The 19391-nt window shown below is 32.0% G+C and overlaps 1 protein-coding gene across 1 annotated transcript in view; it reads right to left on the bottom strand.

The window, feature by feature from the left end:
* Positions 1 to 19391, bottom strand: part of plxnb2b (plexin b2b) — a 202569-nt gene that overhangs the window by 11226 nt on the left and 171952 nt on the right. Inside the window, 17 exon segments of the mRNA XM_058766494.1 lie at positions 1122 to 1273; positions 1352 to 1436; positions 1524 to 1624; positions 1703 to 1859; positions 3029 to 3175; positions 3638 to 3704; positions 6193 to 6374; positions 6916 to 7145; positions 8610 to 8710; positions 8814 to 8950; positions 10094 to 10273; positions 10346 to 10546; positions 13961 to 14072; positions 14990 to 15172; positions 15259 to 15395; positions 15907 to 16018; positions 19094 to 19242. Of these exon segments, the coding sequence (XP_058622477.1) occupies positions 1122 to 1273; positions 1352 to 1436; positions 1524 to 1624; positions 1703 to 1859; positions 3029 to 3175; positions 3638 to 3704; positions 6193 to 6374; positions 6916 to 7145; positions 8610 to 8710; positions 8814 to 8950; positions 10094 to 10273; positions 10346 to 10546; positions 13961 to 14072; positions 14990 to 15172; positions 15259 to 15395; positions 15907 to 16018; positions 19094 to 19242 (2433 nt within the window).

Here is a 19391-nt window from a genome sequence, read left to right as displayed (position 1 = left end):
AATATAAATAATAATTCAATTGATTGAAAATGTAATGAAAAGATATTAAAAGAAAGTTTAAAATGTCTATCAGTTATCAACTTGAAATTTATTTCATTTTCATTAATGAATTGCATATTTATTCATTTCATTCATATTCTTTTATTCATATTTATTTTTAAGTGGCACTCTCAGTCTTCTATGTAATGTTGCTTCTGACATAAATGTTCTATACATTTTATTAATCGTTTTAAAATAATGAAAAATATTGTAATAATTTAATAACTTTATCTCTAAAATGTCTTCTATTGATGTAAACAAGACCACAAAAATAATATTAAATTGTATTTTAAAAAAATACGAAAATCAAATCTGGATAAAATCCAGTGTCACTTTAGCATCATTGATATACTAATATATTTTTTAGTGCTGTCAAACGATTAATCGTGATTAATCGCATCCGAAATAAAAGTTTTTGTTAACATAATTTATGTGTGTGTACTGTGTATATTTATTATGTATATATGAAAACACACAGATACAGTATGTATTTTGAAAATATTTCCATTATTTAGATTCATATAACTGATATTATACACAAATATTTTAAATGTATAAATAAACATAACATATTTTTCTTAAATATATATACACATGCATGTGTGTGTGTATTTATATATACACATAATAAATATACACAGTATACGCACATATATTATGTAAACAAGAACTTTTATTTTGAATGCAATTAATATTTTTGTTAATTTTTTGAATTAAATTTTATTTTTATTTTTAAGTTTTAGTAACTTTGTCGTGCATTTCTGTAATGTTTTGTGTTTTTTAATGTGTCTATATAGTTACCAGACATTTTTAGTTTGTTTAATTTGAGTTATTTTAGTACTTTAAATGAAAATGAGAAATGATGCCTTGATCACTAGCTGAAATCAAATTTTACATTTTATAAATTTTATTTCAGTTAACATTTATTTAGTTTCAAGCAACAATTTTCTTTAAGGTTTTAGTTTGACTTTTAATTAACCTTAATAACCCTAATAAAACCCAAATTTTCATAATTTACCGACAAATTACAGACAGCAAACGAACAGACAGCAGTTGAGTTAGTGAGAAGAAGAGCTCAGTACCTTGACGGAGAGCAGTCGGGTGAGATAAATCTCAGTGATGGCTTTGGTCATGGATTTGTCCTTTATACTGCCTCTCTTAGATTTCATCTCATCCAGCTCATCGGCCGGTCGCACCAGGTGAAAAACTTTATCATCCTCCAGCAGGGCGTTTCCTGTGAGTTCAGGTGAAGAGAGTGTATAAATGACGCTTTGAGTGACAGATCACACTTAGAAAGCAGACTTCCACTCACTCTCTTCGTGGTTATCGTGATTTTGGTCGTACGACTGTTGTGTGTGCTGGACTCTGGAAAGCACCACCGTTGCATTATCACGTACCTAAAACCACACGAAAGTCATGTTTAAGAACAAATAAATGACACTCGTGTCTCCGCTGAAGCAAAAATCCCCAACCCATGCGCTCACGTTGTAATGCGCCAACGTATTGATGCGTCTCCACCTGCCCTCCTTCTGTGACGTCACGTCTAGATCGGACAGGATCTGTCCCGTGGAGCCGGGCCGCCATTCTGTGGAAGAGACCAGAAGACGTGAAGATGACTGCATGTGAAACGGTTAAGAAACAGTTTAACGCAGCGCTCGCTCACCGAGGGTGACGCTGTCTACTTTGGGTCTCTGAGAGTGCGGCAGGTTTTTGTACACCTGCTCGATGATCTTCTCCTTCACCTGAGAGACGGTGTCACAGTTCAGCACCTTCACGGGGGTGATGTCCGGCCCCTCGCCCTGAACCAGCACCTGCAGCGTCTGCCGGCAGACAGAAGACTCGTTTAAGAGCTGACAAAACCTGTTCTGCTAAAACAATGTCAACACAAAGTGGCTGTATGTTTTTATATCTGAAGTAATCTGCGAAAAAAAGAAAAAAAGATGTAAAATATAATATATTAAAATATATATCAGGGATGCACTGATAACACTTTTTCCATAAGTACGATACCAATTACAGATACCTGTTTATTTATTGCATTTTTAATTTTAATTTTTTTAATAGTGGGTAGAGAACAAGTGGGTACGGTTTTAACCGTATAAATATTATATTTATAAATTATAAATAAATTTACATTTTATAACAAATTTATATATAATGATTTCATATTTAATTTTATATATATATATATATATATATATATATTCAATATTTTATATATAATTCAATATTTTATATGAATAATGTATATTCAATATGAATATTGAAATATATATATATTTCAATATTTTATATATAATTCAATATTTTATATATATATATATATATATATATATATATATATATATATATATATATATATATATATATATATATATATATATATATATATATATATATATACACACACACACACACACACAATTTAACACCATAAATATTATATTTATGAATTATAAATGTAATTTCAATTTTATTATACATTTATATATAAACATTTATATTAATTTCATATATAATTTTATAATACATTCATATAATAAAATTCATTACATTATTTATTTTTGCTTATTTATATATAATTCATACTATAAATACTAATTTTTGTATGCATTTTATAGATAGATATATCTATATATAGACACATTATCTTTCATTTACATTATATTTGTAGTATATAAAAGTAACAAATATACATATTTACAATAAATTTGTAATAAATGTATATAACAATCTGATATATAATAAATGATTATGATTTATTATAAATATAATAAATGATTTTTATTATATGAATTTGTTTTATTCCATTGTTATATTGTTTTCGCTCATATACTCAAACTGCTTTTTATTAATTCAAAAAAATCAATAAATAAAAATGTCCTTTCTTCATCAACAAATGAAAGTGGGAAAACTCCACATCCATTTTCACGTCAGGCTGTTAGGACTTCTGAGGACTTACAGAAAACATCTAAAGGAAATCACATACCAGCACAACGTACTCCACGTCATCTCCCAGAAGGCCGGTGTCGTTCAGCGTGTATTTGGCTTTCTTGACCTGTGCGTCCACCGGCCCCTTTTCTATCTGGTGCTTTATGGCCCTGAAGAGTTTGTAGAGCGGCTCTCCGGCGCTGTCCTGAACAAAGAGCAGCGCTTTAACACATTCGTTACCCACAGACACACACGCACGCGCACGCACACACACGGACACACACGCACACACACGGACACACACGGACACACACGGACGCACACGGACACACACGCACGCACACGCACACACACACACGCATCCCCTCCTCATTCCACCTGAGGCTTTGAAGAATTCACAGTTCAAGTGTGTCAGCGACTCAAGTGCTGATTCATGCAGATGAAGAACAGACGCTACTTCATTAAGCACTATTATCATCATCAGTCACACTCGTGAATATCAAAGCTTCACTGAAACACACAACTAAACCTTAAAATACTAATAAAACCCATCTAATGAAATATGAAACTATGCTTCCAGATCAAGATTTGACTTGATCATTAAATCCTGATGTATTTTTAAATGAAATATTAGTGAATCTTTATTGTGTCATGTTTGATATTTTACCTTCAGGTACTGATAGAGACAGATGGACATCCAGTTACTCAGCATCCTTTCCACCACCGTTTCAGACCTGCACACACACACACACACACACACACACACACACTTACTAACTGATATTTAGTAAAATGAACAATTAAATCGTAAAAATTAATAAATCATTTTACATAAAATAATAATTAAAAATAATTAATAAATAAAAAACAAAATAAAAACTATTTTATAATAAAACGCTTAACTAACATTCACTAAAATTAAACTGGAGTTTGGATAATAAAGGGATTATTAAATTAATAAATTGGATTAATAAATTTATTCATAAAACTGTAACTTTGTGAAAAATTAATAATTAAGTTATAAAATGAATACATAATTTCATATTGAAAAATTTGTTATATATATTAAATTAATAAAATAGTTTAAAACAATGAATAAATAACAAACAATAAAATAAAAACAACTCTATATTAAAACACTAACTAACTAGTATTCACTAAAACTGTTTCCCAGTTGATAAAAAAGCTAATAATTAATTAAATCATAAAACTGTAAAATTATAAAAATGTTAAATTAATCATTAAATCGTAAAAATGAATAAATCATTTTATATTAAAATGATATATATTATATATTAAATAAAAGAATTTAAAACATTAAATAAAAATGATATATTTTAAAATATATGTTACTTTTATATTAAAACACTTACACACACTTACTAATTAATATTCACTAAAACTGGAGTTCATGAGTTGATGAAAATCTAATAACTAATAACATTATATAGACCAAAAAAAAAAAAACCGTTTGGGGAATCCCTGCTCTAAAACACAGACACTTTTTCATCTGCAAACCTCCTAATATTATTTTCTATTATATAAAACTACATCTCTGAAATCCCATTTGAAGCTCATATCCAATCTGATGTGTCAGTTAAACACTATATTAACACGACAAGTCACTAAACAGCCAACAGTCGGGCTAATGAACTAGATTTCATGAGAGAATAATTGTTTATTATGATTATTTTTTAATAATAGCCATAGTTATTTATTGAATACGGATGTTGCGGTTGCTGGCAGTTAATGAAAGCAACAAGCCACTTGAGGCCAGACGTTACAGTTATCTGAAGCAGTTTCTGCTTCAACAATAGCCCATAACTGTGTTAAGATCAGTGTAATGCACAGCCTCCAGTGGCCTACTGCTTTAATCAACACTTCCACACTCATTTCAGTTAATAACAAACAACAATAATTAGCACCCAACTATGACAATCAAAGAAGCACGTGAACATGATGCTGGAGTGTGCTGTGCATTGGGATGTGCTTTGGGACAGAGAGGTTTGTGTTTTTTTTAATGTCGAGACATCTATAGGTTGATAAATCTGAACTCTGATCGATTGATTAAAAATAAGGGATATGTGAAAGAGTGATGTTTGTACAATCTCTCACATAGCAAGAGTTTGGATTTGTCTCTCACTGTAGGCTTTGTGGTCCATCCAAAATTAATAACCACCTATTTCACAGTCATGCTTGAGGATGTTTGCTTGTCTTTAACTGCCTCAAACTAAAACTCTGAATATATTTAAATGATTCAATGCCACGAAATTCATAAACAAACTTCATATGGGAAATCTAGTGACTAGTTATGCCTTGGGAGCCTTACAAGCGTGAATCTCATGAAAACCTGTCCCCAGGTTATATTTCACCCCAAAATCAAAGCACAAGAAATAAAATATATTTTACACACAGAAAAAAAAAGAAGCATATTGTTAGAAGCATTTCATTACCTTTTCAAAGCTACTAAAAATAAATTAAACCTAAATACAAGTATTAAAATGTATTATATTTACTTATGATAAATATTTCATATCATTATATCAATTTATTATTTATTAATATATTTTATTTAGTGCTGTCAAACGATTAATCGCAATTAATCGCATCCAAAATAAAAGTTTTTGTTTACATAATATGTGTGTGTTCTGTGTATATTTATTATGTATATATAAATACACACAAAAAATGTTACGTTTCTACATTAAATATATTTATATATGATATAATATATCTGAATATAAATATATACAAATACATACATTTAAATATTATATGGTAAATATATGCTGTATGTGTGTCTTTATATATACATAATAAATATACACAGTACACACACACATATATATATATATATATATATATATATATATATATATATATATATATATATATATATATATAATATAATCACACATAACACATATAATCGTTTGACAGCGCTAATTTTATGATATTTTTAAAATACAAAAAAAAAAAAGAATGAAAATGACAAACAAAATAAAATGACTAAAACTAGAGTTAAAATGAAAATTGAAATTCCAATGAATCAAAATGTTAAAAAACACCACACAAGTATATTAATACGACTAGAATAACACTGTTACTGACTAACTAATAAAATATATTTATCCTGGCTTCCAGAAGTTGCGTAAAACCAGCCATTTAGATTGCAGACTATGAATTCTGAAACATTAGTATCTAGTGTCAGACGCGTCTCACCTGCGGAGCAGCAGTTTTGGGTTCTTGCTGTGAACGTAATCCTCCATGAGCCCCAGCAGAAGCGTCCTCATGATGTCTGTGTAATACTCCAGTTTACCGTGAAGCGCTACGGTCAGCAGAGATGCGAAATACACTTTGGCCCTGGCGTTAAAATCCGGACGGCCCTCCAGCGTTCTGATAAACTTCACACAGAAAGATTACTGTTTACAAACACCAATTAAACCAAATCGACTTCCCTGTCTGATGAAAAGTGTGGAGCATTGCGTCTTGTTATATTCTAATGATTATTATGTTGGTTATGATGGACTTTTGCGTGTGGTGGGTAACGATATAAACACTGGGGAGATAATTACAGACCAGTCTTAAAACACGGACGGTGTGCTTGTTTATGTGTATACATGTGTGTCATTAGATGTAAATGTTTAATTGTGTTTGCGCCATGAATATAAAAGACTTTAATGAGAGCGCAGGAGCTGATTGAGTCCTCTGGGGCCGTTTTAGTGTCATTCGGTATAATTGAGCGACTGTCTAAAGGCTTCATCGCTGATGTGTGTTGTTTCTGATGAGAAACCTTCGACAATTATCGTCAAATATCAATTTACTGACCTTTCCCGCTGTTAACTGCACAGAATGGTTTAAAAATGAGTAGGTGAAGAGTGTATAAATGGATAATAATTAAGTTGTAATTGTGTGTGTGTGTGTGTGTGTGCGTGTGTTTCATACATTGATGAGGAAAGTTTTGCTGTTGAGCAGGTTGGAGAACTGGTTCAGCGCTTGGGTGACCGTAGCCCTGCGGGATTCTGGGATATCCAGTTTGCCGGTGATCATGACATCGTTGGCGCCATCCTTCGAGGGCAGGAAGAAGACGCGGTCTGTGTAGGTCTTGTAGTCCAGGAACGGGATCCGGCCCTCGCTGATGTCGTTAGTGTGGTCCTCCATTTCGATCATCAGATCTGCACAGGAAATGACAGGTTCAGCGTTAATGATGTGTTTGCTTCAAACGCAGATAAAGGTAAACACTTCAAGTAAACACCAAGTAAACATCCATGTAACACTTTAGATCCAAGTAAACTTATCCGGACAGTTCTGAGATAGAGTTTCAAAGACTAAGTTGAGAATTAAAGACCAGATTAATATCCTAGACGTGCAGATTATTTTCATTAGTACTTCTGGCCAAAATGTGAGGCAACACTGCAAATGCCATGGATTGATGGATAAATAAATAATGATAAATAATGGATTAACTAAAAAATAAGAAGTAATAAATATATGTGAATGGACAGATAGGCAACTGTCAATTAAAAAAATATATATTTTGAAAGATAGGAAAACCATCGATTAATTGATAAATAAATAGGTGGATGGATGGATGGATGGATGGATGAATGAATAAATGAATGAATGAATAAATAAATGGATAGATAGATAAATGAACAAATAGACAATAGATGAAAAATAGCTGGAAAGATATATAAACAGTAGATTAATTGAAAATAAATGAATAAACAAACAAACAAACAAACAAATAAATAATAGGTAAACAATGGATTAATTGTAGTAAAAAGTAATAAATATATAAATAAATAAATGTGAATGGAGAGATAAGCGACTGTCAATTAAAAATATTTGGAAAGATAGGAAAACATTAGATTAATTGATAAATAAATAGGTGGATAAATAAATAAGTAAATGGACAGATAGATGATAAATGAAAGAAATAGGTGGAAAATAAGTGGAAAGATATAGCAGTAAAGATAAAGCAGTAGATCAATTGATAATAAATTAAAAATAAATAAATAAATAATAGGTTGATGAATGAATAATCAATTAATAATAGATAAAAAATGGATTAATTGAAAAATAAAAAGTAATAAATACATAAATGTGAAAGGACAGATAAATGAATGATAAATAAAAAAATAAGTAGAAAGATAGATAATAGATTATTTGAAAAATAAATATGTGAATAGAGATAAAAACAAGTGATAAATAAATACGCGCAAAGATAATTAAAGAATGGATTAACTGAAAAATAAAGAAATAAATACATAAAAACGAATGGACAGATAAATGACTAACAAATAAGTGAATGATAGATAAACAACTGAGCTACAAACAAACAAACAAACAAATGGGTGGCAAACAATTGATAAATAACTAAATTAATAGGGGCTGATAGCATGCTTTAGTCAAAAAACAATTCAAAGAATTTACAGAAGACTGACATATTCCATATTCATAGTCTGACTAGTCGACTCGTCAGTAAGTTGCCTGAACGAATAGTTGAGTAATATAAGCCGGTCGACATTTTTCCATTGTAGACACAAATAAAAGCTGTTTCCTAGCTTAAATCATCTGTTGCCACGCTAAAAACACTCCTGTTGCCATGGTAACGGGATTATGTGTGCACATGTGACCTGTGAACTCTTTTTTGCAGCGGTCACGAACACTCTCTTCCAGATTCTCCAGCTGATGCTTCACTTTCTCGTACTCTCGCTCTGCCTGCTGGCTCTTCCTCCTACACACAGATGATCAGATGAATTCACAAATTCATTACATGAAACGTTCACTCAGACGAACAGCTCAAGGGCACTGCAGAAAGTGCAGTTCTTCTCTGTAACCTGTAGCAGACGACGGAGATGGCGATAATCAGCAGCATGGGAACAAGCACCGCAGGGATGATGATGGGCAGCGGGAGATTGTACTTCCTCTCGTACCGAACTGAGCCGACCAACCACTCGCCATTGCCAAACTTAATCTGAGAGAATGAGAAACAGACTGTGTTAGGGGTGGACGGATGAATTAATAGATAAACAGGTGGATAGATGGACAGAAACATAAATTTGATGGGTGGATGAATGAATTAATAGATAAAAGTGGGTGACAGAAAAAAATGGATGGATAAACCGATGTGTGGATGGGATGGATAGATAAATATATGAATAAGTGGATGATGGAAACAAACTAATAAAAAAAGTGGAAAGATGATTAGACAGACAGACAGACAGACAGACAGACAGATAGATAGATAGATAGATAGACAGATAGACAGATAGATAGATAGATAGATAGATAGATAGATAGATAGATAGATAGATAGATAGATAGATAGGCAAATGATAGATGAATGAATAAATAAATGTAAAAATAAATACTAAATCAAACAAATAAATAAGTGAATGAATGAATAGATAAATAGGTGGATGCATACAGTAGATAAAAGGACAGATGGCTATATGATTATTTAGATAAATATAAATATGTGGATGAATGATGGATGGATGGAGGGATAAGTAAATGAATAAATGGATAGGCATGTGATGGACTGGTGAATATATAAATACACAAAACAAAATCAGATTTTTTATGAAATATAAAAATTTATTTATTTTTAATTAATAAGTGGATGGACAAATAAATGTATTAATGGATACATAAACAAAACATATACATTTCATATTTTTACTATATGCATATTTATTTTTAATTTTATTTTAGTTTAAAAATTACTATTTAGAAAAAATAAAGAACAAAGAAACAAATAAATGGGTGGATAGATGCATAAATAAATAGGTGCAAATAAAGGTTTTTGTCAAAAATGGTTAAATATAAATACATTGATGGATGGATGAATGGATAAATAATTATATAAATAAACAAATATGAATGAATGATGGATGAATAAATAGATGAATAAGTGGACAGACAGATTAGTGATAGATGGACTGATGGACTAATATATATATATATATATATATATATATATATTCTGAAATAAAATATAAAAAAGATATGTTCAATAACTATTTGTAATTATAGTATGTGAATGAATGAATGAATAAATAAATAGGTGGCTTGAAGGACGGCAGAATGAATGAATGGATGGATGTTGTTGTCTCACCACCAGGTCCAGTGGGTCGGAGCCGGTGTCTCTCCTCTGTCTCTTGGATCGAGCACTGGGTACAGTCGACGGCGGGTCCAGGAATAATTTATCATCCTGTAACGTGTTTACGTTACACTGGGCGTCTCCCACAAACGCCTGCGCTTCTTTCGCCGTCATCGCTTTAGAAAAACCACGACCCTGAGACACAGCAAAAACTTGTTTACGAGCGTGAAAAACCCCTGTCTGAATGACATTTGAGCAGATACTCACAGTCACGATGATCATGCTGTTCTCAGTGATAACGGTCTTGCTGAGGTGATCGAACGTGGGGTCGGGGTGATACTCAAACGGTGTCAGCTCGGTCTGGAGGTTATCGAGCTGCACATACATCCTGAAGAACTGAGACTCGTTGACCGCAGGTGACACAAACTTGATCAAGGTGTCGTTTTTGAATGTGGACAGCTCTACAAACTGAGAAAATCAGAGACCGTGTTAACATCACTTCTCTAAATTAAGACAGCATGTCATATTCTGCCTACACAGACAAACATGTCCACGATCCATGATGCTAGTCTAGTTCTAGACAAGTGCAATTTAAGAAAAGTTATGCCGTTATAATCACTGAAACTGCAAAATGAATCTCTATACATCATATCTACACTTAATTGTTTATGATGTAGTCTCATGTCCATTTTTGCACAATTCCGTTAAATTCGTTAATGCGCTTTACGAAAGTAACTTTTAGATAACTTTTTACCAGAATGCTGTAAAGACGAACTGAGCCAATTTTGTTGAATATTGGACAAACCATCTAGGAATTTAGTTTTTAGACCTTCCAGTTCAAAAGTTATTAGCAGAAACATGAGTGCACATTTGGCCTGTTGGTGGCGCTAGAGAGTTTGAGTTAGAGACTACAAATTTGTTGTGGTTAATGATGAGACTGTTCTCTATTTGTGTGCCAAATTTCATAACTTTCCCACAAGTGGTTCTATAAGATTCATAACAATACACTAAAGCGTTCGTAAAATACAGCATTTTACTACAAAATTTGAAATGGTCCACGCTCAAATTGGCTGACATGGGAAAACTGGGTATTGGTTGATTCGGTATATCTCTCTGAATCTATCATCTTATGATTTTTGGTCAAACTGTTCAGAAATTATAAACAAAAATGTTAATTTTTATATCTTTTGAGCAGTAGGTGGCACTGTGCCAAAACTATTCATGACCTGAGGTCATGCTTGGTATGACACTTACCGTCATTGCAAAGACATAGCTTCATGTCCATTTTTGCATGAATTTCATTAAATTCTTTAATGCCTTTTATGAGAACAGTTTTTTCTCTATCGGAAATCTTTTTGCCAGCATTGTCTGAAAATGACCTGAGCCAATTTTGGTGAAAATCGCATCTAGGATGAGTTCGAAAAAGTAGATTTTTGCAGTATTCAAAATTACAAAAAATCTTAATGTTAGTATGTATTCGACTTCGACAGGAAATCAGAGAAAAAAGAATTTTGCTTCCAGACCTTATGTTTCAAAAGTTATTAGCATAAATATGAGTGCAAATTTGGCCTATTGGTGGCGCTAGAGAGTTTGAGTTAGAGACTCCAAACTTGCTATGGTTAATGTTGAGACTGTCCTCTATCCAGTCCCTCCAGTTTTTCGCGATTCCGCGATCGCTGAATACAATGCAAAATAAGCAAAATGTCGCATTTTTTTGTGATCCTGCATAATTCGTCATTTAACCGCAAAATAATCGCAAAAAAATAAATAAAAGACCTCACATAACATAAAATTATAATCATCTAACTGAATTATTTTACGTTACGTGGATTCAGATGTTGTTCACGTGTAAAACTTCGTAACGCCAGGATCATCAAGCTCTCAGCGAAAGCTCGTAACTTCACTCCGCCTCCATTCAGATTGACGCGCCGCGCACAGCCTGGAGGAAACAGATCTCGGCTTTTTCGCAATGAAAGGGTAATTAAATAACTGATGTTTGAATAGTACAGCGTTTTCTTTACTCAAACACTACGTCTGTAAAGGCTATGTTTTGTGTGCTTGAAGAGCAGAGAAGTAGGTTATTTGCCGTCTAGCCAATATACAATGTACGTTTTAAATATCCTGTGCGTGCTTAATTTGAGATTTTGACCAAGTGTATTAAACAACAAGAAAAACTAAGCGCCCATCTAGCTACAATAAACGTCATATAACCTGTAAAAGTTGATGAAAGCATATATTGCGATGCACTTGCTGCCTCAGATACAGCCGTTCTAATGACACTCCATCTCCGTCATTCGCTGGTCAAAAACTTTAACTCCATTTGAGCTTGAATTTCATATAATGTTAAGTGTATTCAGTGCACACTGATCAGTAAAGTCTGATACAATACCAACGCTGACGACGCAGTGTTTTTTAATTATTTAATTTTTTCCCTTTCTATTTTTTATATATCTATATTAAATTCTGATATATCAGAATTTATTAAGAGACCATACCAAATGTATGAATTGGATTTACAAGCATGTACAGCTACAATACTTATTTTTTAATGTTTACATAGGACCCTTTTTCCACATTACCTAAGGTTGTTTTAAAAGTTAAAATGTTTCACAATTGACTAAGAGACCAAAATAAACCAGCTTTATGCATTTTGTTTGTTATTTGTGAATATTGTGCATCTAACACAATACATAATCTGCACGTTTAATAAACTCCAGCTGGTTCAAAATCCCTATGGGGACACTTAATTTCCAGCGATATCGTCTACATGATTGCACAAATACTATTAGTCCCATAGAACTATACTGAGCTGGATGATGACATCACTGAATTCAGTAATGAAATACCTTTAACTGAAAATTGAGTGTTTACTATTGTCCTTCTGCACTACCGACACACTATTTTCCTATTTGATACTGTAAAGCTGCTTTGACACAATCTGTATTGTTAAAAGCACTATATAAATAAAGGTGACTTCACTTGAGTTAATCTGGTAAATGTGATATCATAATTTAAAAGAAAAAATAAAAAAATAAAAAAAAATCGCAAATTTGTCACAAATTTATGGAAATTACCACCACAAAATCAGTCATTTTGATCGCAAAAATCACACAAAAAAATCGTGAAATCCTGGAGGGACTGTCTATCTGTGTGGCAAATTTCATAACTTTCTCGCAAGTAGTTCTATGGGCTGAATAGAGCAGAAGAAGAAGAAGATACTGATATAACGAAAATATAACGGATAGATCCCTCAGTGCTTGGCCCCTAATTACGTGAACTGACACTTTTCATTCATTTTTCACATTTCATTTTAATCGCATCAGCAGCAATATATTTAGTTCAATTGTGCAGGGGCAATTTTTACCCCTTTATCTAGAATTTGTGGGGCATTTTTGATCATTTTGGTAGCATTTTTTTCCAGAAGCCCGTTAATGTCCAACCATGACATGGACTGAAAGTCCTCAGACAGCAAAACAGAGGAACAGATTTCACTGCAGCTGGGAAATCTATTGATATTCTGAGAGGCAGAAGCAAAAGTTCCCAAAAGTGGGGGCGGAAAATCTGATAGATAGACAGATGGAGCAAGAGCGATGGAAGCAGTGAGACCGCTTGAGAAAGGGCTGGAGTACAAAAGCTTCTCCTCAGATAAGGGAGATGAAATGAAGCGTTCATCAAGTTTTTCGTTAGATAAATGCTCGTTTAATCTCCGTCTCGTTGAGCGCTTCGGATCGGAGCAACTCTCGTCGTTTCAATCAGAAGCCGAGCGAGTCATGCAAGACGGAAACCCAACAGTGAGAGGAACAGATGAAACGAAAAACAAACAGCAAGTGCTGTTTCCCTCGAGAGCCGCTTCAGATCAGGGTTGGTGTTTCTCGCTCTCACCTCTTCTGGGACGGTCTGTCTGGACCATTCTCCAGCCGACGCCACCACCCTGATAGAAGCCTTCTGGACCAGGTCAAATCCAGAACCAACCACCATGATTGTTCTGCCACCGCTGAAATATACACACAGTCATAACACAATTTTTTAGTTTTGTTTGATGTTACACTGCTGAAGGGCAGTGTATAATAAAATCTTGTTATAAAATAAAATCTTGTTTACATAATGTTGAGGTGTGTATCTATCTCTCTTTCTATATATTATACTATAAATTTAATATTTTAAAATAATAAGTATAAACATTCAATATATAAGTGTTATACCAATTAATGTTTTTATATATTACATTATATATATATATATATATATATATATATATATAAATATGTTTAATTATATATATATATATATATATATATATATATATATATATATATATATATATATATATAAATTATAATTTACATACAACATTATATAACAATTGTATAAATCATATAAATGTATAAACTACACAAATGACAAATACTATATATAGTTGAAATATATATTTAAAAATCAAAAATACATAATATTAACATACAAAATAATGAATAAAAATATTTCATCATTACGTTTTATTCATTAAACTCTATATAAAATATTTATATAAATTAATAAATTGTATAAATGTTATACAAGTTAATAATACAATATATGATACAATATATTATCAAATATGTATTATATATTTAAAATATATAAAAATCTACAAAATAATAATAAAAATATTTGATCATATTTATGCTTATTTTAAAACAATTGTTTTTATAAATATACATATTACACTATATACATTTTCATATTAATTATATAAAATAAATAAAATATATTCTTATTTATTAAGATGTACAAAATAATACATGTACTTAAATAATATTTAAATAATGTTTTGCAAAAAGCAGTATTCATCGGTGTACAAATGAGAGTAAAGATGTAATGGTTGTGTGGGCAATATATTGGATGGCATATTTTCTGGCAAACAGAACTGACCAGATGAAGCTGCTTCTGGGTTGGTGGTCGGACACAGAAGGGTTGTTGGAGAACTGAAAGGCCGTCCTGATGGTGGTTGTGGTGTGTTTGCCGTATTGAACTCTGACGGTGAGGTGAGGCGACGGAACCGTATCGCCCAGATACTCAGACAGTTTACAGGTGATCCGCTCTCCAAAGCTCTCACTGACAGACAGGAAGAACACAAAATGAACCAAAAATGGCAAACCTACTAGAAATGACAGAAACGACATTATCCATGATGCACTCACACTCGGCAGGGCACATCGCCCACCATGATTTGAAGGTCTTCTTTTGAAGCGGTGTTCAGGTTCATGCCAATGATAGTGAGGATGGTTCCTCCTACTTTAGGACCTCGTTCAGGAGACACACTCTGTGCTACAGGGTCCTACAGAGACAAAGATCACATATTACATTATTTATATTTTACTAAATTAATAAATCACACGCACGATTTTACATAAATAATATAAGAAATTATTTATTAATCTAAATAATATAAATTGTGATACTGAAGTAACACTGTGCACAAAAGCTGCAAATACCCAGCAATGACAGAGTCGTCCCCTGCATTACCATCTTATTGTAATGATTACATAATCCCAGGAAATGCATCTGTGTGCTGTCCGAGAGACGTCAGTCTGCCGAACAAACACACACCCTCAGCCTTTCCCCGCGGGAGCGACTGTGACAGCCTATCTCCCTGAAAACTGATGCAATAAGCCCTGCTAAAGCCGTCAGCGGTGATAATTATGAGGCCTGCAGGAGCGTGTGACCAGTGGCCACACACAAAACATGACGCATGCAGAGAGACGCTCCTGTGGACTCACACAGCAGCAGTGTTTCACCCAATTACTGCGTGAGCAGTGCATGCTGGATAATGCAGAATCGTGACTTACCCTGTACGTGAAGCGGACCGTTTTTGTGGATATGCCTTTCTTTCCTCTGCCCACCTCGATTTCCACCTCTCCGGTTTTGTAGAGTTTTGCCGAGCCGATTTCACACACCACACTGCCGGACACAAACACACAAAAACTGCTTTAATCAAAAGATCCAGACACTGAAGTTCTACCAATATTCGTGACATGCTTTTGAGGACCGCAAAAATACTATATATATATCGTATTGCATAGTTCATAAGCAAGAAAATCAAAACATTTTACAAACTGAAATTACACTTCCCATTTTTGTTTGAATTTTTTTTATGTAAATACAAATAAAAAATACATTTTATAATATATAAATACATACATATACACACATATAATTCAATGTTTTTACATTAATAATATAAATACTTTTATATTATATTCTATATTAAATGTAAATTATTACATTTAGACATTCATTAAACAATTAATTTAATGACATTATATTATTTACATGTCATTTTAATGTGTGACGTGTGAATAATATAAATCAAATATTACAATTAATTAAATGCCATTACATAAATATAAATAAAATAGTAAATACATTTACAAATAATTTAAATTATATTATTTACATATAAATAAATGCATACACACACACACCCACACACACAATTATTTTATTAGATATACATATATAATAAAACAGTAAATTATTTAATTTAGCAATTCAGAAAAATAAATAATAATTTATTATTCACGTGTGTGTAAATAATATATATAAGAGTAAATTAATACATTTACAAATTTATTTTAAAAGATTATATATTATTATTTTATGTATATTATTTACATATAAATACATGCATAAACACAATTATTTTATTAGATATACATATATAATAAAATAGCAAATTATTGCATTTAACAATTAAAAAAATTTTATTAAAAATTATTAACTTGTACTATTGTTAACGTGTGTGTATGTGTGTAGATAATATAAATAAAGTAGTTAATTCATCCTTTTAGAAATGTATTTTAAAAATGACATGTTCCATGCATTACTATCTTATAGTTTCTAAAAACTGAAGGACGAGGTGGAACAATTTTCTGCACACACCACACCAAAGATGCTGTTCATAAAGCTTAAGCTATATTCAACCTGGAACGTTCCTTTAACCCTAATGGATTCTAAACGAGGTCAAAATGGGCAGAAGACAGGATTCATTAGCGCCGGAACAACTTTTCCCACCCAAACACCCAAAACATCAGTGCTGAACAGATGCTATTAATTAACACCGATCCCACAGATTCCAGATTCATTACGTCTGAAATGTACTAACTCCGAAAAACCTGGACGTCAACCTCCCCAGACAGACTCTTCTGACAGAGATCTCTCCACCAGCTTATTTACCATTCTGAAGCCAAAGTCTCCTGTGAAAGATCCTTTTCAAACTTGTTAGCGGCCAGACAAACACTCAGTCAGGCTGAACGCTCACAACAGAGCTGATAAACCCTGATGTAGAATCACTGACTCAGCCAAGCCTGACATTGCTTGTGAGAAAAGCTCCAAATCCACACAACATGCTCCGGATTTCAAACGTCTACAAATCTAACGTTGTTCTACAAGAGGAAACGCAAAGACAAACTCGTGCGAGCTTAATATTTCAAGCACAATACGACGCCTTGAGCAGATTCCGAAAGACATTATTTGGATCGTGCTTGGAGGCATTTTTTTTTTTTTTACATGTTTGAATTCTGGGTAATTATTTTTTAATTAAGCTTTGAATGAACCAGATTTCTCAAACAGGACGTTCGTTGGAAATCAGGCCATTTGGTACCACAGAGATCTGCAGGGATTTCATTTTATAAGAGCTCTCGTTCAGCACCGAACACACTTTGTGAGAGAGTTCATGAAAAATTCTGGGATGTACTGCAGTAACCAAACTTGTTTAGTTCTTCCTGTATAACACACAAATGTGCAAATGCTAACGTGAAGCATAAAAAAAGTACTGTAGACTTTGGAGTAACACAGCATTTTTAAAAGCAGTAGAGGCACACCTCCCATGTTTTTTGTTTAAATTAGATATGACTGTTGAATTATTACATGATATAAAACTCATTTTAAACAAATCAAATGTCTGTATCCCTCCTTAAAATAGTGATTTTGTCCTGTCCCACCTCAGAAGTCAGACATACTTTAACAATTAAAATGATACAATCTCATAATTTTGACAACATCTGAAATTCAGTTCATAATAATTTAGAAGTTTTTTTTCTAGGATTTTTAAGGAAATTTTATTTTAAAATATGTATATGTAAATGTAGTAGTAATTTATAATTTTATTCACATGTAAAGGCACATTTTATTCATATTTTATTACGTACTTATTTAGAAATAATTAAGTCAATAATTCATTTTTTGTAAATAAAAATGGTAAATTAATACATTTAGACATTCATAAAGCAAATTATTAATTTAATTGCATTATATATTTTGTTTTACAAATAATTTTAATATGTATGTGTGTGTGAGTAACAGAAATAAAATATTAACATTAATTTATTGCCTTTATATAAATAATATGAATAAAATTGTAAATTACTACATTTGCAAATTTATATTAAAAAAATTCATATTATTAACATGGACCACATTCATCAAGATCAAACATTCAACCCTGTTACCCGAGTTTTTCTAGGATTTTTAAAGGAAGTTTTATTAAAAAAAAAAAAAAAAAATAATAATAATAATAAATATATATATATATATATTTTTTTTTATATTATTATTAAATTCAATTTTATATTATATTATATAAAATCAACAAGTATAAATCAAGCCAGACAAGCTAATCTCTGTAATTTATTAATCTCTCTCTCTATATATATAGAGTAATTATTTTAATCTTTTATATTATGTATGTTTATATTTTATATATATATATATAATAGTCTTTTCATTTTGAGGTTTGTTGACATTTGTTGTTAATTTTTACCCCTATAACATGACAAATCACGGTTTTAAACTGTATTTTCTGTAAATAGAGCAAATAAAATTGGCTATTTATTTGTCTTGTGAGACTGACAAACAATATCAAATTGTAAGTTTATAAAATAAGTTTAAGCATCTCAATTTCCTGAGCACTTGTTGAAAAAATGATATCCATTTATTTAGTCACAGACCTTTTTTTGACTCTTTTGTGGATGTTACCTGGTGGAGACGGAGTATCGTTCCTGCAGGTGTTTGCACGGCACTCCAGCCACTGTGATGTTCTTAATGTCGTCCTTCTGAATGCCCAGGTTCGTGCCCTTAATAGTGACAGCTATTCCTCCTTTCAGTGGACCGAATCTCGGCGTGATCTGAAACGCATTATAAAAACACCCGAATCATGAGAAAACACCAGAGATGACCAATCTCACTAAAACAACAGTAAAAGATGGATTTTTCTAAATGGGCGAATGTATTCCCAGCCGTAATTCAGCCATGTGAATAGAACATGACCTGAGGT

Source organism: Onychostoma macrolepis, chromosome 25 (genome assembly GCF_012432095.1).
Source record: "Onychostoma macrolepis isolate SWU-2019 chromosome 25, ASM1243209v1, whole genome shotgun sequence".
Lineage (NCBI taxonomy): Eukaryota > Metazoa > Chordata > Actinopteri > Cypriniformes > Cyprinidae > Onychostoma > Onychostoma macrolepis.
Note: the sequence above shows the minus strand (reverse complement) of the source record. Positions and strands in the feature narration are given on the sequence as shown.